Raw genomic sequence first — 23,353 nt, 5'->3', positions numbered from 1 at the left:
CGATTGAGGACCAAGGTCACTGAGTTGGAAAGATCCTTTCAAAGGCAACAAGAACATGATGGCAAAACGATAGCTGGATTGGAGGCCATTATTGACAAGTTCAAGAAGCAGGCCAGTGATCTTTAGATAGTTCCCTTTGATTGAGGATTTCAATGGTGTTTTCATTGGGAGTAAGCTCAACAAAGGGTGTAAACTAGAGATATGGTTATTCGAAACTTCTTAGAGCAATTTCAGAAAGCGGCACATCACCTGCACGGTTTGGCGAGAGAAGCTGGAGTGGTCCGACATGGTATTCAGCCAGTAATAGCTAAAGGAAGAATACTTGTTAATCTGTTAGAAGTTATTCGGGGTCTAGAGGACTTAGTCGAAATGTACCTTAGAGTTGTTTTTGACCTCTTAGAAATAACACTTTTGTCCCAATAAAGATTATTTATAATAACAACCACATTTTTGGATCAGTGCCTCGAAACTTCATGCATCATGTATTCTTGCATATTTCACATTATTTTTCTTTTCATTACATTCACATTAACTAACAAAAGATGTCTCATAAAAAGGAACAAACACTGGACACACCTCATCCCTCACAAAACCCGTTCAAAGAAAAGGAAAATGGAAGTTAAGATCACTCAACTTGAAGAGAAAAAGTTGAGGTTCCAAAGGGAGCTTGAAGAAAAAATAAGTCAAAATAATCAAAGCACTTTGGAATCAATCACTAAAAGCCAAGAATCTTTGGTTGATCAAATCGTTACAAGGTTGTCTGGCCTAAATCAAATGAATGTTCCTAGGGTAGGGGCATTTGAGGAGATGGTTGTACCACATACTCCACAATTGGTTATTTCACTAGGAATCTTACCAGGACGTCAAGGGGATTCATCTACTGCGAAAGCACAAGCCGTTGTAACTAGTCCTCAAAATAATCCATATTATTACCATATTCTGGAGTTTGATGAGGAAGTCAAAGCAAAAATGGTAGAAACAACCATTAAGTAAGGAAAGACAAAAAGAGGTAGGTCGAGTAGAAAACTCCCATGAAGAAGAGAGAATGAGATATCAACAACATCAATGCTTTCAACACCGATAAAAGTGTTAAGATCTCTAAATCAAAACCAACTACAGTTGTACTATCAGGTACTTCTAGAAAAGATTCAAGGGAACCAAGAGGAGAAAAAGGAAATGAGCATTTCACTCCTATTCCCATGGCATATAAGGACTTTATCAACAGCTTTTTGACACACATGTGGTGTCACCATATCCAGATAAACCTCTAAATCCCCATACCCCAAGTGGTATGACAAAAATGCATACTGTGAATACCATGACGGTGTTTCGGGGCATGCTATTAAAAATTATCTCACCTTTAAGAGGATTGTCCAAAGAATGTGCAACAGGAACTAGATTCATTTCAATAATTCAGAGTTACCCAACGTTGCACATAACCTTTTGTCTAATCACCAAAAGAATGGGGAAAATACAATCAACAAGGAAAAGGGTAAGAAGGTTAAAACCAAAGTTTCTAAAGTGAAGTCACCTCTGGCTTGCGTATGAAGGCAAATGATAAATGAGGGGTTTCTTGTCCTACATCCTAACATATCAGATTGTAAAGGTGGCAGTCATTGATGTTATCATAATGAGGATGGACATGATGTACAAGAATGTGTCGAATTTAGAGCCTTGATCCAGCTAATGATGGAAAGAAAAAAGCTAGAGTTAAACGATAAAAGCAATGACACTCCTGAAGCAGATGTTTGTGCAACTGAAGATGCATCTGAAAAGTTACTCGAGGAACGAGGTTATCTTGGGGTGATATAAGAGAAGGTCATCACTATTACCACATAATTATGTTACCTATGAAATGATGTCTTGTTTGAATTTATCTTTTATATGCTTGAACCTTTTTTAAAAAAATGACATTTCTTTGAGTAATAGAGAATTATTTGAAATTCAATGAATATCAAGTATAATGAAATGCATATTTTGAGAAATGAGGTTATAGCCTTTTGACATATGTCGAGATCACACTCCTTTTAAAAAAACACAAGGTCCATATCTTTTACCCGAAAAAGAAAATACTATTTCACTCATATAAGTATGGAAGTAGACATGATGGGGCATCTCCGATGCATGACATTGCAATACCAGTTTAGTTTGCATGTCTGTTAAGGACATTCCGTAACGATATACAATTTTCACAAATGGAATAGTGGAATAAAAAAATTTGGCTTAGATCAATTGCTTAGAAATTGAGCTCTTCTGATTTTCACTAACACTCAGAATATAACATATTATTCTAAAGAAACTTAGGAAATCTCGAAATCGAAGAATTAATGTGATAATTTTAACAATACTGGGGGCACTCCGCTGAAAGTAATAGGTTGTTAATCTTCGGATGTAATTTCTGAAGCGGCCATGGTTCGAGCTTTATGAAGTGAGTTTCGTTTGAGTTTGTCAAGTCAAAGATTTTCTAACACTTGAATCCTTTAACTAAAGGTATTTTGCTAAATTAATGGGTAATGTTAAGTTCCCTAACTTTATGAATACGAGTACATTCAGATCATGACACTAGTCTCTATGTGTCGAGATGAATCTCCCAGGAAAATCTAAAGCGAGTACATCAAGTTTAACAAAGTATAATTTAAAGGCGATAAGGCCTAAAATAAACATGGATTTGAAATTAAATTTCGATGAAAGATGGAATAAGAGAGTCAAGAAATGTATGTTATAGTTGACTACACCAAAGCACTCAGAGGTTTGTTTTTAGATCGATATTTCGGCACTATCTCTACCTAAGGAGTCTGCGAAAATTGATCAAAAAAAAGATTCCTGAGAACTGAAATAGAAATGCTCTCTAAAGGGCCTTACAGTGGAATGCATCAATTGTACTATTTTGTTTACACCCTATTTGAAAATCATGAAATTCAAAACCAAATCGCATTGCCTTCCCATATCACCCATGGACCTTGATACTAGTCAAAGGGCTATAACCTTTGAAAACAACTTATGTGATTCATTTATTCAATATTCAGTGAATTGATACTTTGCTTTAATTGTTTTAACATCATTTTTATACCAAACCATTTTAAAAAAAATGAGATATATCTCAGACAAGACATAGTTTCTCGAAAAATTGGTTGAATGACCCGAAACGATGTGGGGCATCTCCAGGTTTCCAATCTCTTCTCTTTCCACCATTTCCTGACGTGGTTCCTATCAAAATAGAACTTGATGTTGCGAAGAAGAAGGTAGTGTTACAATCCATGGCCAGACGTGATACTGGATCAAAAGGATAAAAATAACCATTCTAACCAATCATCTCAAAGTGAGTATGAGCAATACAGATGGTTGCTTCATCCAGAACATTATCTCTCTTTACTATTAAGATGATTGTCCAGTAAGGTACAAGAGACCTACAACAATAAGTTGGCTAGAAAGAGTTTAGCCCGTGATGATGATAAATTCGTTCACTATTGGGTCCCTCCTGAAGCATAAGTTTATTGTTGTACTCGAAGATGTCATATCAAAAAGATACAATAGGAATGCAAGCCCTGATGATAATGACAACCCAAATGAGCGTGAAAGGAAGAAAGTGAGAGGCTTATAACTCAACAACGTTTAGAGTAAAGATAGGATTTGTTGCCAAGTTTCCCATGCAATAAATTCAAAATACTCTATGAATACAATAAGCAGAAAGCTCACAAGAAGCACTGAGGTTGCTTGACTTCAAGGTAACGTGCCTTCTCGTTCGCCAGTCTTTTTCTAGGACAATCAGAATAATTTTACGGACATTGGAGGAGGTAGCCTTGGCTGAAGAAGTTTCCATTTGAGCTTCCAGGCCACATAAGGAAGCCTTTCACTGGGATTGATGTGTCAACTACGTGATGATTCAACTTGTTCTGGTAGTTGATCATCAATCGAAATGCAAAAGAGTCTTACTACCTCGATTAAATAAAGGCTAAAAGAACACTTACGAATCTCTGGATTAAAATTGATCTATACAATCAAGAGTGCAAGATCACTGGATTGAGCTAACAAATGAGCAAATAACATATATTTTCTATGAAGCCATCAGTGTTGGGGCATGATCGATTCCAAGAACAAGACTAGCAGACAAAGAATAAGACTCCATCCAAGAAATAAAACAAGAACTAATTCATTTTTCATACATCTTAGACATACTTAAGAGCATCACATTTATCATTTTCCGCGTACATAATTTTTGCAGCTTTAGAGTCAAGTTTTAACCTCATGACGAATGATACTCGATTAAAAAACACCTTAAAAAAATCAATGTGTGGTTGCTTAACTTAGCGGTGAGGAGATACACCTCAACCAACTTGACCTATAGAAAGATCGACAGATCTTAGAATCAACTTCAAATTAGGTTTGAGAGCCAATTCAGACGGGTTCGAGAGACAATTCAGAGCGGATTCAGTTTATCTTAACTCAATGACGAGTGGCTAGTTTCTAGTTAAAGTTTTCAAGCCAGGTTTCAACTTCATGACGGATGATATTCGGCTGACAAACTACCTCACTTACAAAGAGGGGTCACCTAAAGAATATACCACATGACTTTCCTGTGAATGGGAGCCATCCAAAGATCATCTCATCTGGTTCAGACCCGCGAAGGGGAATCACCTACAGAATGTACCACTTGACTTTACTGTGAAGGGGAGTTATCTAAAGAATTATTACCGGATTAGACCCGCAAAGGGAAGCCATCATTCACTTAGAGGAATCGTTCACAGCATAGCTCAAGGCAAGAATGGCTATCTGACAATGAAAATTTTTGAGTTCGATTCTATTCAGCTCGATGGCATATCAATTGCATGGTAGCAACAAGGAACTACTTTCCAGTTGAATTTTAAACCAAGGTCTTTAAGTCAAGAAGAAGACATGGGTTGGCTGTGATTTAGCAACAAGGAACTATATCCCATTCGAATTTACAGCATAGCTCAAGGCTAGAAGGGTTATCTGTCAACGAAAACTTTCGAGTTCAATTTAAAGACCTTGAGCTATTTTCCGGTCGAATTTTTAAACCGAGGTCTTTAAACCGAGAAGAAGACCAAGGTTGACTACGATTTGGCAACAAGAAGCCACATTCTGATTCAAATTCCGAACTACAATTTCAACTTCAAAATGAAGGATATCATGTTCAAATACAACTCAAGAGTCACCCACAGTATGGTTCAACAACAGGGAGTCGTCCTCTTCCATTTTTCAAATCTCAACTCCACGGCGGATGGTAGTTGATAAGAATTCAACAGCAACCTTAAGTTGGATCTCAAGCTCATAAGTCAACAACCCTCATAGGAACATGCTTATTTCTAAGCCCATATGCATCGAACGAAAATTTATACCTTTTTGTCTTTTCCCTATTTTCGTTACACGATAATGGGCAAAAAGGGGTAGCTGTAGTCAATCATTTTTATCTGGGGTTCTATTTAATATATAAATGATATATATAATATATTTTAAAAAACATTTTGAAAATTTATATATACTATATGATTTTGAAAACTTTTTTCTTTATTTCCTGAAAATATATAATATTATTTTTTTATTATAATTTTCATTTACATTTATTTATGTTTTTTATTTTTATTTATTTCATTTTTTCTCTTTAGGGTTTAATAAGTCTAAATAACTTAGTAAAGAGCCCAATCAGGGTCCATGTAACATCCCAAAATATGGGTTAGTGACTAAATTGTAAAATTTCAGAGTTTGGTGATTTAAGTAGGATATTTGTACAGTCCAATGATTTGTTCGGAAATATTTCCTGAAAGTTATTAGTAATTATCAAAGGAATTAAAGGGAAAAATGGTCATTTAGCATGAAAGATATTTTTTTATCTCTTTATTAAGAGATAAATGTGAGGGGAAAGAGTTTCTGAAAACTCTTTCTTTTCTTTTCTTCTTCTCCAACGTGCAGGGCAAAGGTAAGGTTTTCTAAATTGTTGGTTATTTGTTAAATTAAAGATTAGGTTTTGATCATTAGATGATAACTAAGCTTAAGGAAAGCTTAAGTTGTCTTATAATCAAAAGATGAAGAAGTTATAAGAGATTAAAGAAAATGAGTTTTTATATGAAATCATGGAAAAGAGTTGATAAGTTGAATTTAAAGTTAAATTTGACTTGTCATCATCCTAATTAAGGAATATGAAGTGTTAGAATTGTATTTAGAACATATTGAAATTTGAGTATGATTCTTGAATTTCATATGAAGGATAGGATTTTGAAGTTATAGATGATTTTCATGGATATAAGTTGGTTTAAGTGATGGTAGTTGAATTTAATGACATGATAGGGGTTTAAAATAGAAGAATTAAGTGAAGAATTGATGATTTCGGGGTTAAAATACCAATTCTGGTTAGAGGGAACCGATACCCTATGAAGGGAATCGATTCCCCCTCTTGGACGAAATTTTTCCAGAATGTCCAGGGGGTATCGATTCCCCTGGGGGGGGGAATCGATTCCCCCCTAAAGGAAAAATGAAATTAGGTTCAATAATCTGGCTTAAGTTGTTAACATCAAGTTTAAGGTTTAGGCTTCTGATAGTTGTTTTGAAATTTTATATTTATGTAGATATTGAGCCTAAACAAGTTCTGGAATAATCAAAGGATTAGAATTGATTCAAATCAAACAAGGCTAAGGTGAGTGCAATTTTTATTGTACTTATATTATTGAACGAACATTGGCTTGCGATGAGCCAGTGATGGAGTTACTACGGTAAGAAGTGACTCCTAAATTGTTATTTGATTTCATGATTTTTATATGTGCATGAATACATGAAATGTGTATAGATTATTATAAATGTTACATGATATACATGCATACATGATTATGCTATGAGACATGACCATGTGAAATGAGAAAAACTATGTGAATATATGAAATGACATATGAATATGCAAAATGTGATACATGTGATATGATATGAAATACATGGTTACACATACATGTGGTATGTGACAGAAGAGAAAGAACAAGTGATGAGAAATGTATTCATCATAAATGCCCATAGTATATGATACGATAGCTATAGGTATAGTTGGCATGCCAAGAGTCGAGGGTTTTGTAGTCCTTCGGGACGTAGTCCTTCGGGACGTAGTCCTTCGGGACGTAGTGGTCCTACGGGATATATATAGCAGTCCTTCGGGACGAATACTGAACTAATGTTCGGTGCCCCATGAGGGAATTTATACGAGCTGTGGTGACAGCATTTGTGCACAACCTCAATGAACTCACATACCTCTATTCTCAATAATATACATGGGCAATACAATTGAAAGATAAATTAAAGTGAAAGTGGCACAAGAAACGTGAAGAGCAAGAATAGAAGTAGCAAGGACAATATTATTACTTGAAGATCAGATCAGAAGTAATCAACAAGTATGTATTTTGGCGTGTATAGAGTGTTGGCATGTAATAAGTCGTTAATTATGAATACTCTGATCAAACTTGTATTTTGTGGTCTCTCTGATGTAAATTAAAGTATTTTGTTTTAAACAAAGTTTTAAATTACCCGGGGTATTTTCTTTAAGTGTCCAGATTTGAAAAGTCAATGTGACACCTCGGACTCGTATTCGGGTCGGGTACGGGTTGGGGTGTTACAGTTAATGGTATCAGAGCTAAGGTTTAGTCGATTCTCGGCATAAACCGGAGTCTTGAGTGTTTTATAAAGTATACATGCCAACAATATAGTGAAAACTTCTGATCTGATGGAATAGTAAGTATGCTGTTGTTGTGCTAATAAAACTATATGATTGTATTTTTATAGATGTCCGGACAAGGTAGTTCTAGAAATGAAGTGGGAGATGATATACCCGCTGAAAGCAGTAATTCACCTGCCCTGGCCAGGCAGAGTGAAGAACAGACACCCTCTGGAGTGCCTGTGAATGATCAAGATGTATTCTTTAGAACTTTAGACGCAGTATTGACGCGTTTTCAACCTCCTGTTACTTCAACTCCAAAAATGAATGTTACGAAAGAGTTAAAGGGATTAGGAGCTCCAGAGTTTAGAGGGGAAGCCGAAGAAGGTCCTGTTACTGCGGACCTTTGGCTTAATGACGTGAAGGTCATGCTTACGGGACTTCATTGTTCCGATGCTGAGAAGTTAGATGGGGTAATTTCCTTGTTGAGAGGACAAGCAAGGATTTGGTGGACTAATGTTACATTGAGGATGACTAACGCCCAAGTAACTTGGTCATTATTTTTAGAAGAATTCAAACATAAGTACATCGGAGATCAGTTTGTTCGCCAAATGAAGCAAGAGTTCATGAATCTGAAGCAATGGAATCACACCGTATATGAGTACGAGTGTGAATTCAATAAGTTGAGTCGCTTTGCTGCTGAGCTTGTTCTTACTGAGAAGGATGCTTGTGAGTGGTTCGTAGAGGGGTTACGTCCTCGGTTGAAGGAAATGTTGATTGTATTGAATTTATCCTCGTTTCAAGAGGTAGTCAATCGTGCCAAAGCTTTGGAAAGAGCTCAGAATGAGAGATTTGAAAATTCAAGGACTCAAACAGTCAAGAGAGCGGGTGCTTCTTCGAGTTCCGCACCGTCAAAAAGAGGCAGAGATGCTGGTTCTCGACCTCAAGTTAGATCGGAGTCAGTAGTATCCTCAGCTAGAGGATCAAATCCGATGAGAGGCAGACAAACTCAATCAGTGGGATCTGGAGCTGGGAGATTTAACCAGAGTCAAGATAGACAATGCCAACATTGTGGAAAGAATCATCCTGGAATATGTAGAAGGATTCTGGAGCTTGCTTTAGATGGGGAGACCGGACATTTTGTTCGGGATTGTCCTAGAGTAGTCGATGAATCTGCGCAACCAGAGAGGTCTATTTCTACAGGCCAAAGGGGAAGAGGTAGAGGCAGATGAAGAAATCAGTCAGAGTCCTCTGCTCAACAAGAGATAGGTTCCACTGCTCGAGTGTATAATCTCAGGACCAATGAGGATCGGGATGAACCGGAGATTTTAACAGGTACTTTTCTGTTGTTTGATAAACGGGTTATGGTATTGATTGATACGGGTTCTACATACTCATACATTACTAGTAAGTTAGTAAGAGAATTGAACATTCAATTAGAAGCTACTAACAATGAGGTGATAGTGACGAATCCGTTAGGACACAGTGCTCGGGTAAATATGGTGAGTCGAGGGTGTCCCATACGAATTCAGGGAATTGAATTCCCTGCTAATTTGATGGAATTACCATTTGAAGAATTTGAAGTGATACTGGGAATGGATTGGTTATATCGTTATTATGCTAATGTCGATTGTAGACTGAAAAGAGTAACGTTGAGAAGTCCAGAAGAGGTAGAAATTGTGGTGTTTAGTGAAGGGTGGAATCCATTGGCAAATGTGATCTCAGTGATGACGGCAAAGAAGTTACTGCTACAGGGATGTCAAGGTTTTATTGCTAATGTACTTGATGTTAGAACTAAGGAAAAAGGGATTGAAGAAATTCCTATCGTTAGAGAGTTTTCTGATATATTTCCTGCAGAATTGCCAGGTTTACCTCCGGACAGAGAGGTAGAATTTCAGATTGAGATAATGCCGGGAACAGCGCCCATTGCCATGTCACCATATAGGATGGCTCCAAAAGAGTTGCAAGAATTAAAGATTCAATTACAAGAATTACTGGACAAAGGTTTTATTAGACCAAGTGTATCACCTTGGGGAGCTCCAGTTCTATTTGTTAAGAAGAAAGATGATCAATGCGTCTTTGTATCGATTACAGACAACTCAATAAAGTAACCATCAAGAACAAGTATCCACTTCCCCGAATCGACGATTTATTTGATCAATTAAAGGAAGCTTCAATGTTCTCAAAAATCGATTTGCGTTCGGGTTATCATCAAAAGATTCAAGATAAAGATGTTCCAAAGACGGCGTTTAGAACAAGATATGGTCAATATGAGTTTATAGTGATGCCGTTTGGAGTTACGAATGCACCAGCTGCTTTCATGGATTTAATGAACAGAATTTTTCAACCCTATTTGGATCAGTTCGTGGTGGGTGGTTTTCATTGATGATATTTTAATATATTCAAAGTCAGAGGAAGAGCATAGTTCTCATTTGAGGATTGTCTTGCAAAATTTACGAGACAAGAAGCTTTATGCTAAATTCTCTAAATGTGAATTCTGGTTGAATGAAGTGACATTCCTTGGACATGTAATTTCTGCAGAAGGAGTTCGAGTGGATCCTCAAAAGATTAAAGCTATTCTGGAGTGGGAAGTTCCAAAGAATGTATCAGAAGTTCGAAGTTTTCTGGGGTTAGCTGGTTATTATCGAAGGTTCGTTAAAAACTTTTCGATTATAGATTTACCTCTAACTAAGCTGTTGAAAAAGGAAATAAAATTTGTTTGGACTCAAGAATGTCAAGAGAGTTTTGAAAAGTTAAAGAAGATTTTGACAGAAGCTCCAGTGTTAGTCCAACCTGAGTCTAGCAAGGACTTTGTAGTGTATAGTGATGCGTCTCATAATGGCTTGGGATGCGTGTTAATGCAAGAAGGCAAGGTGGTGGCCTACGCTTCGAGGCAATTAAAACCTCATGAGAAGAATTATCCGACACACGATTTGGAGATGGTTGCAGTAGTGTTCGCTCTAAAGATCTGGCGTCACTACTTGTATGGTGAAAAATGCTACCTGTATACGGATCACAAAAGTTTAAAGTACTTGATGACTCAAAGAGTTGAATTTAAGATAGAGAAGATGGGTGGAATTTCTCAAAGATTATGATGTTGTGATTGATTTCCATCCTGGAAAGGCAAATGTGGTAGCGGATGCCTTAAGCCGAAAAACGTTTGCAGCTTTACGAGCTATGGATGCTAAATATCATTAAGCGGAGATGGTGCAATTTGTGCAGAATTGACTATCAAACCATCATGGTTAGATCGAATTAAAGGATTGCAGGAAAAAGATGAAAAATGTTCAAAGAAGTTGCAGCAAATAATGGAGAGAGTACAGATTATGAAATCAAGTCTGATGAGAACTTGTATTATCGAGAGAGATTGGTAATTCCGGATGATGATGAATTAAAGAATGATTTGTTAACGGAAGCTCATTGTAGTCCATTGACAATGCATCCGGGAGGGAACAAAATGTATATGGATCTCAAGAGTCGATATTGGTGGCCGGGGAATGAAGAAAGACATTACAGAATTCGTATCTAAATGTTTGATTTGTCAGCAAGTTAAGGCTGAGCATCAGGTTCCGTCGGGACTATTACAATCAATTTTTCCTCAATGGAAATGGGAGAATGTAACGATGGATTTTGTCACGGGGTTGCCTTTAACTCCGAACAAAAGAGATTTATGGGTGATTGTAGACAGGTTAACTAAGTCAGCCCATTTTATTCCGGTACGAACTGATTTTTTTTATGGATAAATATGCTGAGTTGTATATTAGAGAGATTATACGGTTACATGGTGTACCTGTTTCCATAATTTCTGATCGGGATCCTAGATTCACGTCACGATTTGGAAGTCTTTACATGGATCATTGGGCACACGACTGAATTTTAGCACAGCATTTCATCCTCAGACAGATGGTCAGTCTGAATGAACTATCCAAATTCTGGAGGATATGCTGAGAATTCAAAGGATCATGGGAAAGGTATTTGCCACTTGCTGAATTTGCGTATAACAATAGTTATCAGTCAAGCATCAAAATGGCTCCATATGAAGCTTTATATGGAAGAAGATGTCGTACACCCTTGAAACTGGTATGAACTTAAGGATCGAGAGGTTATTGGTCCTGAGTTGATTCAGGATACGGAAGAGAAAGTTCAAGTCATTCATAATCTGAAAGCTGCAGCTGATAGACAGAAATCATATGCCGATTTAAAAAGGATAGAAATTGAGTTTCAAATCGGAGATAAAGTGTTCTTGAAAGTGTCTCCGTGGAAGAAAGTATTGAGATTTGGACGTAAAGGAAAATTGAGTCCTCGGTTCATTGGACCATATGATATCGTTAAGAGAGTAGGACCAGTGGCATATCAATTGGCTTTGCCACCTGAAATAGAGAAAATCCATAACGTCTTTCATGTCTCCATGCTGAGGAAATATCGATCTGATCCATCTCATATTGTGACTACTGAAGATCGAAGTTCAATCAGATTTGACTTATGAGGAAGAACCTGTTCAAAATTGGCTCATGAAGTCAAGCAATTAAGGAACAAGACTATTCCATTAGTCAAAGTGTTATGGAGAAATCACAAGGTGGAAGAAGCTACGTGGGAACGCGAAGAGGACATGAAGATTCAATATCCCCATCTCTTTGAACAATGAAATTCGAGGACGAATTTTCTTAAGGGGGAGAGATTTGTAACATCCCAAAAATACGGGTTAGTGACTAAATTGTAAAATTTCAGAGTTGGTGATTTAAGTAGGATATTTGTACAGTCCAAGGATTTGTTCGGAAATATTTCCTGAAAGTTATTAGTAATTATCAAAGGAATTAAAGGGAAAAATGGTCATTTAGCATGAAAGATATTTTTTATCTCTTTATTAAGAGATAAATGTGAGTTGGGGAAAGAGTTTCTGAAAACTCTTTCTTCTTCTTTTCTTCTTCTCCAACGTGCAGGGCAAAGGTAAGGTTTTCTAAATTGTTGGTTATTGTTAAATTAAAGATTATGTTTTGATCATTAGATGATAACTAAGCTTAAGGAAAGCTTAAGTTTTCTTATAATCAAAAGATGAAGAAGTTATAAGAGATTAAAGAAAATGAGTTTTATATGAAATCATGGAAAGAGTTGATAAGTTGAAATTAAAGTTAAATTTGACTTGTCACATCCTAATTAAGGAATATGAAGTGTTAGAATTGTATTTAGAACATATTGAAATTTGAGTATGATTCTTGAATTTCATATGAAGGATAGGATTTTGAAGTTATAGATGATTTTCATGGATATAAGTTGGTTTAAGTGATGGTAGTTGAATTTAATGACATGATAGGGGTTTAAAATAGAAGAATTAAGTGAAGAATTGATGATTTTCGGGGTTAAAATACCAATTCTGGTTAGAGGGAACCGATACCTATGAAGGGAATCGATTCCCCCTCTTGGACGAAATTTTTCCAGAATGTCCAGGGGGTATCGATTCCCCTGGGGGGGAATCGATTCCCCCCTAAAGGAAAAATGAAATTAGGTTCAATAATCTGGCTTAAGTTGTTAACATCAAGTTTAAGGTTTAGGCTTCTGATAGTTGTTTTGAAATGTTATTTATGTAGATATTGAGCCTAAACAAGTTCTGGAATAATCAAAGGATTAGAATTGATTCAAATCAAACAAGGCTAAGGTGAGTGCAATTTTTATTGTACTTATATTATTGAACAAACATTGGCTTGCGATGAGCCAGTGATGGAGTTACTACGGTAAGAAGTGACTCCTAAATTGTTATTTGATTTCATGATTTTTATATGTGCATGAATACATGAAATGTGTATAGATTATTATAAATGTTACATGATATACATGCATACATGATTATGCTATGAGACATGACCATGTGAAATGAGAAAAACTATGTGAATATATGAAATGACATATGAATATGCAAAATGTGATACATGTGATATGATATGAAATACAGGTTACACATACATGTGTATGTGACAGAAGAGAAAGAACAAGTGATGAGAAATGTATTCATCATAAATGCCCATAGTATATGATACGAGAGCTATAGGTATAGTTGGCATGCCAAGAGTCGAGGGTTCTGTAGTCCTTCGGGACGTAGTCCTTCGGGACGTAGTGGTCCTACGAGATATATATAGCAGTCCTTCGGGACGAATACTGAACTAATGTTCGGTGCCCCATGAGGGAATTTATACGAGCTGTGGTGACAGCATTTGTGCACAACCTCAATGAACTCACATACCTCTATTCTCAATAATATACATGGGCAATACAATTGAAAGATAAATTAAAGTGAAAGTGGCACAAGAAACGTGAAGAGCAAGAATAGAAGTAGCAAGGACATTATTATTACTTGAAGATCAGATCAGAAGTAATCAACAAGTATGTATTTTGGCGTGTATAGAGTGTTGGCATGTAATAAGTCGTTAATTATGAATACTCTGATCAAACTTGATTTTGTGGTCTCTCTGATGTAAATTAAAGTATTTTGTTTAAACAAAGTTTTAAATTACCCGGGGTATTTTCTTTAAGTGTCCAGATTTGAAAAGTCAATGTGACACCTCGGACTCGTATTCGGGTCGGGTACGGGTTGGGGTGTTACAGTTAAGATCCAGGCCTGCCTGACCCAATACGTCACTAAACCCTGCCCGTAACTAAACCCGAAACATTAGGGTTGCAAGTTCAGCAAGGGCGCCGTAGACGAAGATCGTTCGATCTGGCCACCCGATCCAACGGTCACAAAAGAAGCCAGAGAACACCAGGCGACCAGGCGAAGATTCCGACCGAAAATTGGTCACAAAACAACCGGGAACGGTCTAATGGGGAGCCTATAAATGCCCTGCGAGACAAAATATCGAACAACAACAAAGAGAGAAGCAAAAAATCACCAATCACAACCACAAATCAACCACACGCAAAGAGACCGAAGACAACACTCAAAGCCGAGGGACCCGAATTATCAAGACGTTGGAAAATGAAAAACCACTGTCGAAAAGGTAAAAGGCTCAAACTTTGCGTTTAGATCAACGTACGTAGGGGTAGGTTTTGGGGGTTTGATCTCGGATTTGAACTTACAGGGACGAGGGGAATTGTTTGGGTGAGTTTGGCTTTTTCGGCCATCAACAGTGGTGGCTGGAGCGGTAGTCGGCGGTGGCCGGTACGGCAGAGAACCTCGTCGGGGTTGGACCAACTATTTGGTCGGAGAGGGGAGTTGAGAGGATTGGTTGAAGGTGAGGAATATGATGTTTGGGGAAAGTGGGTAAAATGATAATTTTTGGGTTTTTGGGGCTATTTATAGGGGGACCGAAGTGTTTATTTCCACAGTCCCTGCACTTTGAAGTGTAATTCGTTTTGGTCATCTGTTGTAATTTTACCTTTAAATTTCGAATTGTTTCAATTTAATCCATGTTTAAAATTCTTATATTTTACAAATTAACCCTCCTAACTCTATATTATTTCTTACAACCTTCAAATAATGTCAATTTGATCCTTAATTTTGAATTCTTTACACTTTACCCCTTTTTGATTTGAATGTTATTTTATTTTTTTCTATTTATTTTATTCATTTTTTTATTTAATTTAATTTAATTTACTTTAATTTTTATTTGTTTTATACTAACCCTAATGTTGTTTTTTTAGTTAACTTCAATTTTGATGTTTTTAATATGGGAAATTTTCACCTATCGGAGGTAAGTAATTCGGATCGAATCAATAAATTTTAATTTTCGCAATTAAGACATCCGATAAATTAAAATAGTATCAAAAAGGCAGTTCAAGGGTGCTAACCCTTCCTTGACTGTAACCGACTCCTGAATCCGACATATTTCTAGTAAAACGCAGATCAAATATGATGGTAAATTAAGGTATCTAATCAACCTTTTTTTTAAAAAATGATCGATAGTGACTCCAACGTATTTATTTTAAGTCAAAGTCCAATTCCGAACCCACCCGAAAAACGGTTGCGACAAATATGTTATCACCTTTGTTGGTTCTAGATTGAGAGGAAAATGAAGGATTAAGAAAAGATAATATGAGACAAAGAAGAGTTGAGAAAAAGAGAGAATTCAGATGTGATCTCATTATTTTTTAATGGAAATCAACCTTTCCAACTAAAGATGGTATAATTGTCTCCTTGGTCTTCCTAACTTTGGTTACAACTTAAAAATGCCTTTTTAAACATCCATTAGGTTCCAAACAAGTCCAAACCAACACCCCTTTGGGTTAAGCTTTTTTATAAGGCTAGTGGCTTACTTTAAAACTCACTCGGGTTAACTCAAAACTACTAATCCAATATTCGGGGTGTAACACATCCCTTATAGTATCTTCACCAACTTTTCTATGCCCTCCTAAAGTTACATGTCTTTATAACCGATAACACTAGAGGAATTTCTCAGCGGTCAAATCATATTTGACCCTGAACTCGATAGGGTTATTTTTCTTAAGGCAATATCGAAAAACATTACGGATGAAGATTAACTTTGAGACATCTACCCATCCACCCCTCTTTATTACAAAAACAACTTTATTTTCTCATTTCCTAATTCTAGAATAGAGATTCTTGCTTTCGAGTTACTTTGACGAACCTAGAACGATACAAACTCAAACTTAGTTTACTGGTCTAACAAACAATAAGATCCTCAATCTTAAACCTCTTATCACACCTCAACATGAAGCATAAATGTTCCATGCAATCTTGTTCAACCACACTATTAATGGTAAATAGATTCCTTAATACAAATATTAAAGACATACACTTTCGATAAAAAATCAAACAACATATTTAAATCCACCAAGAGGTCCAGACGAATTGACTCGATAATACTTCATAGGTATTCAACACATATTTCACAAATTCATGCACGAGAAAATAAAACTCAACTTCCAAGACAATTAAGAGAAGGAAAAATTACTCTGGATCCCATTGGTACCATCGCCATAATCACATTCAAACAAAAACTAAAAAAAACTTTACCTAGAGAATACAACAATGCAAAAGTAAAATATGAATAAAAAGGACTTAGGTCTATTATCTTGAATCCCTTTTAAATAATCAAAGAAATAATATGTCCATAACAATCAAAACAACATGCCTTTTCATTACACCAAGCACATATGTTGTATGTTTTCCAAATTTGATCCATAAGATTAATATCTGCACATCTCCTTCACACATCATGGTCTTTGGAGAACTCCTCCAAAGTGAGAGCCATGAGAGAATGTCTCCAAATATAAAGACTCATAAGTTCTGCACTCAATTTAAGAAGTTACGATTTATTGACGCGACTTTTTAACATGACCTAAATTTCTAATGATCAACATAATCTATTTGTCTCATATATAAGAAGAGACGAACCACTAATGAATGCATAATATATTTGTCTCATCAGTAAGAATTTTTAATGAAACTTTTAAAACTAATAAAAATGATTGTACTAGAAACGAGTTAATCGCTTGATCCGATCCCTAAATTCTATTGCAACGCTTGACGTCCTCATGAGGTCTCAGATTGAGGAAGGGAAAAAAATCCTCCCTGACGTAGATCATGATTAGGTAATAATCTAACCTTAAAAAAATACAACATAAAAGTCAAGCCAAGACAATAAAGAGAAAAGGCTTAAAGCCCATTTTAATCAGCACATGATCCGGCTTGTTCTGATGTTCTTCGGTTGATCACTTTCTCCTTTTTCTTTTTCCTCAGAACTTTTTTCTTCGTTTTCGTTTCTCCCTCTCTCCCTTCCTCTCTAAAAATCAATTGCAGGAGAAACGAAAAACAAGCGACCGACCGCCCATGAGATTCCAACCTTTCACATCGCACATCAGTTCATAAAGCGGTTGGTGGTGGGCGAGGTCTCCTTCTCTCTTCTTCTATTTCTATGTATATTCGAAGCAGCATCTCTGTTTCATTTCTTGATAGATCTGTTTCACTTCCATTTACGCCTCTACGATCATTTCTATGTATGAGTGTTCCAGGTTTTTTTCCTTTTTGGAATACTAATATTCCATAGGCTAATGACATTGTTCAACAACTCATTATTTGGTTTACATGATTCTGATTATTTTAACTTTTGGTTTTTGGGTATGGGTTTAATTTCATTTATGCATTTCTGGTAGTTGCTGATTTGCTATTGTGGAGAAGATGGTGTAGCGGAGCTATGCTGTTAGTCTCGGCAACGACGATGTATTACTTATTCGAAATAGCTGGTTATGATTTCTTACCTTTCGTGGCCAACGTTTTGTTGCTCTTTGTTGTTATCCTCTTCTTCTGGGCCAAATCTGCTTCACTTCTCAACAGGTTTCTACCGTTGTTAGAGCTCTTTTAATCGTTCCATTACTCTCTTGTTACCCATTTCGTGCTTTGTTGTATGAGGATTTATTAGGAGAAAATGGAAGTGATACTGCTTTCATATGCAGACCTTTGCCACCAATTCCTAATATGGAAATTTCTGAGAGAACTATTGGAATGGTTTCTGATGAGTTACACGGATGGATTAATTGTGTATTGGCGATTGCACATGACATTACAATTGGTAGGAATTTGAAACTTTTTATTAAGGTTGAGTTTTTACTTTATATTAATTTATTTGACTGATATAACTTTATTTGTCCTTAACTGGAAGATTTCAAATTTCTGTTGCTCAGGTTGCTGTTGGCTTGTGGTTTGTATCATTCATTGGTAGTCTTGTCAACTTCCTCACTCTGGTCTATATCGGTGAGTTGTGTGACCCTTTTCGATTCTATAACACTGATGGTTCCATTGACTTTATTCTAAATTGCTTATGAGTCAGATGTGTTCTGCAGGGGTTATTTTCATTCTATCGGTTCCGTTGGTATATGATAAGTTCCAGCATCAAATCGATGAAAAACTTTCTGTAGCGGACAGAACCATTCAAGAACAGTTTAGGAAAATTGATGAAACGGTCTTAAGTAGGCTTCCATTTTTCTCAAACAAGGAAAAGAAGATGCAGTAGGTAAGTGTAATTCCTTCTCTCTGCCTCTTGATCGCATTGCTCAAGTTTAGATGACTAAGATGCAAGCATTTTTTACATTGTTTGTGTTGCATTAATTTGGATTATGCAACTCTTTTATTATTCTGTGTTGAAAGTTGAAGCTGGTTTTTGCTCATACCACATGGAAATTATTGCTCCTATAACTGCACATTTTGTGACCAATGTACTTGCTCTGGAAAAGTTTTGTAATAGCTAAATCATAGAATTTGCATCTTAATGATTTAATAGCCTGACATTCCATCCCTCAAGCATGGCATGCTGTCTAGATTGGTTTCTTTTGTTTTTTTTAGGTCCATGCATTATTTAATTGCGACTGTTCATGGTTTGTTGAAGTTCACCCTTTTCCTATTCTTTTCACATTGCCTGATCTCAGCTATTCTCTGCTTGTGATTTCAATCCTGTTCTTCCTGTGAAGCCCTATTTAAAATGCATTTATTTTACTAATTCGGATTTCGTTTCTGCAATTGGGTTTTGTTCTAATAAGCAAATGAATGGCTTTTATACCTCATTAAAAGTGTATAAAACATTCTCTATTGCCTAATTGAAAGTTTTGGATTTTAGGGAATTAAGTCTAAAAGGGGATAAACAAAAAGATTGCAGTCTATTATCCTTGCAGAAATGAGCCCTCGTAATTTGCTCTATATTGAAATAATAGGACATTATCCAAACATCACAAGCCATTCGTCTTTCACCGATTAAAAGTTCTTATGTGTCGAATCTCAGTACTCTGATCTTCATAATATTCGTTGTTTATATATGATATTTAGGATGCGACACTGTAATGTCACCATGAGAAAACTAAGCCCAGATGTCAGTTTACCCATTCAGTAAACCTATTCAAGAAAGCTTTGATAAAACGACTTGCTGATATAAAAAGGTGGACATATATGCCTATAACAGGTCCTGTTTGATGGCCAGCTGAGTTGAGATTACAAAATTAATGTGACTAATAACATTTAACCTGGAATTATTTTGTGCCTTTGTGGTCATAACTCATAAAAGATAAGTTCTGAATGGCTTTTCCATCCAATAATTGAGTTTATTTTGCTTTTGTAATCTGGATACCAAGTGACAATTCTGTAATTTCATTGTCTCCAATTTGATTATTAGCAACAAGTCATGTAATTGGTCTAGTTCCCGGAATGGTATATAGTTAAAGACAAATGTTTAGTTTGAACTTTGAACTCGCTAGCCAGCTCCGCTCACCTCTTACCTGCATATTATCATTCTATCCCTCTCACTCACTTATTTTGTGCAGGTGTTTCAGGTGGCTAAGTGTGACAAGAGGAATATAGGATTGGGTTTTAAAGATGTGAAGCTTTTGGTTTCTTTTTGCACGATGCCCTCAATTTTTCTTGTACTAGTCGAGTTTCTGTAGGAGCTACTGAACTAACCTTGACAGCCCATATTGTTGAGAGAAGTTTCATTTTAGTTTTTACCCATATGAGAACCCTATATTCTTGATTTTTAAGTATTGGCCTGCAGTTTATAAACTCGTGGTTATATTTTTTACATATTCATTTGGGTTCCTCCAGTTACAGAGGTAAAGCTTGTTTAAACGTTTCTTTTCAGCATGAGCCTTATCATCTCAGTCTAGTGAAGGAGATGCATAGCTTCTCATATGGTGCTTGTTTTCTCCTCTAGAAGACATATACACAGGAATCTGAGATTTGTATGAATTGGAGGCTAATCGTTCCACAACCTCTACATTTACCGTGGCATTGTTGAGGTGACGGTGAAACAGCATGGAAAAGGCAAGCATACTTTGTTTCAGTCGGTGGTGGATCTAGCGCTGCAAAGGAACTGACTTGAGATTTGTTGAGCTCGACTTGATTCGAAAGTTCAGGAGCTTAAAAATATATATCAAGTTCGGCTTGAACTCAAAATAAAAAAATTGAAGTTCGATTCTAGTTCGAAAAAACTTGAATTCGAAACATTCTTAGACTTAACTTGATTGAAGCTCGAGCTTGAATTGAACCTCAAGTACATGGAATTATTATAATGATTTTTTTAAAATATCATATAAATGCTACTATAATTAATAATTCAATTTAAAATATATATATATTGAGTTGTTCGTGGGGTTTTCAAGTTGGGTATCAATTAATTAGTATTGATTTGTTAAAAATTTGAATTATTAAGAAATTGAATTGAATTTAAATACTGATTGAGTTCCTTCAATTTGAATATCGATTGAGTCTAGAGGTGGACTAATGCCAATATTCCAACATGTTAAGAGGTGATTGAGTTTATGCACCGTTCTTTATAAATCGCTCTCCAAAGTAATTGTTCGAAGACTTGAGCCAATTTTTCCGACTCTTATTCAGCGGTATCAAACAAGTTTCATTTCTGGCCGCTCCATTACTGAGAATATTATTGTAAACCAAGTGACTTTTCATTCTATGTGTTCAAGCAAAGCGAAGAATGGATGGATGACTACTAAAATAAAATATGGAGAAAGCCTTTGACCACTTAAAATGGGATTTTATCTGTGATTCTTTGCTTGATGCAGGCCTTCCTGGTGGTATTTGTCGTATAATAATGAATTGTGACTTCTTCTAGTCTGCAAATTCAATGAAATGGTAGATTCTGTCACAGTTTCACTCCTCAGCGCGACATTTGTCAAGGAGATCCCTTTCACCCTATTTATTTGGTTTATCAAAGGAGCGGTTGGGGCGCCTTATAAATAATGCAGTCTAACAAGGCGATTGGGCTCCCTTCAAATTCTTTAGAAACGGTACCCCTCTATCGCATTTATTTTTCACCGATGATCTTATTTTATATGCCAAAGCGGATATCCAGCAAGCCGAAATCATCGACACTATATTCCGAAGATTTGGAGAGCATTCGGGACATAGAGTTAATAAATGAGAACTCAATTATTTTTCTCCCCAAATACAAATGATGATCTAAAGATTGCTATCGGTAATAGATTAGACTTCCAAATGGTTGATTCCTTGGGGAAGTACTTAGGCATCCTTGTTGCACATAAAAGAGTGACCTCTACAGACTGCAACTTCATCATCGATAAAATGCGAACTCAACTCAATGGTTGGGCAGCACGATCATTATCCATGGCCGGTCGTATAACTTTAGCAAAATAGTCATAGCAGCTATTCCCACGTACTTCTTGCAAACATCTTTGTTTCCTAAAAATGTATATTGTGATGTTGAAAAGCTTATTCGTCAGTTTGTTTGGGGTACAACCGGCTCTACTCAGAAAGTTTCTCTCGTGAACTGGGGATGTTCTTCGTCAACCTCTCGATCACGGAGGCTTGGGCTTTCGTAGTATGCATGATCAAAATGTGGCTTTCCTATACAAAGTTGGCTTCCGCCTACTTACAGAAATTGATTCTCTTTGGGTTTGCTTATTGCGACAAAAATACAAGGTGAATGAGCTTTGTCCCCGCTCCATCAATAGGCGATCTTGTACCCCGCTTTGGCGAGCTCTCTCAAATGATTGGGAAGACTTTTGTACCAATATTGCTTGGTCACTTGGTAATGGTAGTGCAGTTAACTTCCTGGAAGAACCAAGCCTCAGACCTCTAAAATTTCATCTCTTGGACCAAAGTTTTCCTTATCCTGCTATTTCTTTTGGCGACATTATTGATGAAAACTCTAATTGGAAAACTTATATTCTTCATTGTCTTTTTCTGAATGATATCGTCCAACACATTATCAGTATAAAATGCCCCAGTCCAAGTGACAACAATGACTTATGTGTTTGGCGTTGGAATCCAAATCATAAATTTGAAATTCATTCGGCTTACAATCGTCTCAAGTCTCCTACGTGGGAACCTAAATTGCCGATTTGGAAGTTGATTTGGCAGTTGCATGTACCTCAACGAATTAGATGTTTTCTTTGGATTGCTTACCGTGTAAAACTAATGACGAATGCCGAACGTTGCCATAGAGGTATGTCTAATGATTCTTGTTGCCCTTGTTGTCTTGCCGCTTCAAAGCTTTCAATTCATGCTTTAAGAGACTGCTCCACTGTTAATTACTTTGTTGAAGCAATTTTTACCCCCTAAGCTTAAAGACTGCCTCTTTAATTTGGACATCAAAAATAGGCTTTTGCTTAACCTTGCTTCTCACTCATCCTAATCTGAACATACCTTGGAAGACTTTCTTTTCGACTATTATTTGGCGGATATGGAAGCGTAGAAATGAGTTGGTCTTTAATAATTATTTCACTCCTGATGCCACGCTGCTTCGAGTCAGTCTTAATTGTGCCAGATGCTATAATGATCATTCGGAGATTTCCATCACGATGCCACCAATTCAAACTGAGCTTTGCTTCTGGAAACGGCCTTGTCGGAACCGTCTTTCGGTTGGACCCGGAATTGGGCTTCGACTTAGATTAAATGAATTGGGAGTCGCCACCGATCATTTATTTTAAAACAAATGGGCTGATCGGATACCCTATTTCTTACATGATCTGCGTATTTCCAAAGATATGTCGGGTTCGGGAGTCGGTTACGGTCAAAGAAGGATTATCACCCTAGAACCGCCCTTTCGGTACCATTTAATTTGTCGGTTGTCTTGATTACGAAAATTTAAATTTAAATTGAAATTTAAAAATTTGACTCGAGTTACTTACATTTGATTGATTTAAACGAAGACCCTTAAAAAGATAGACCGGTTAGATAAAAAATAATGAATAAAAAGTAATTATAAAATTAACTAAAATAATAAATCAAAGGAG

The 23,353-nt window shown here is 36.4% G+C and overlaps 1 protein-coding gene across 1 annotated transcript; it reads left to right on the top strand.

The window, feature by feature from the left end:
- Positions 1-1,689: 1,689 nt before the first annotated feature.
- On the top strand, positions 1,690-20,099 carry LOC120187658 (reticulon-like protein B10). The gene is made up of 8 exons (XM_039191327.1): positions 1,690-1,792; positions 14,719-14,871; positions 17,435-17,488; positions 17,753-17,933; positions 18,053-18,194; positions 18,281-18,350; positions 18,440-18,609; positions 19,907-20,099. Exons 1-7 carry the CDS (start codon positions 1,690-1,692, stop codon positions 18,607-18,609), a joined length of 873 nt encoding a protein of 290 aa, XP_039047258.1. The 3' UTR covers positions 19,907-20,099.
- Positions 20,100-23,353: the final 3,254 nt, after the last annotated feature.

Source organism: Hibiscus syriacus, unplaced genomic scaffold (assembly GCF_006381635.1).
Source record: "Hibiscus syriacus cultivar Baekdansim isolate YM2019G1 unplaced genomic scaffold, ASM638163v2 tig00113725_pilon, whole genome shotgun sequence".
Lineage (NCBI taxonomy): Eukaryota > Viridiplantae > Streptophyta > Magnoliopsida > Malvales > Malvaceae > Hibiscus > Hibiscus syriacus.
The sequence above is the reverse complement of the archived record's forward strand: the minus strand, read 5'-3'. Positions and strand labels throughout refer to the sequence as shown.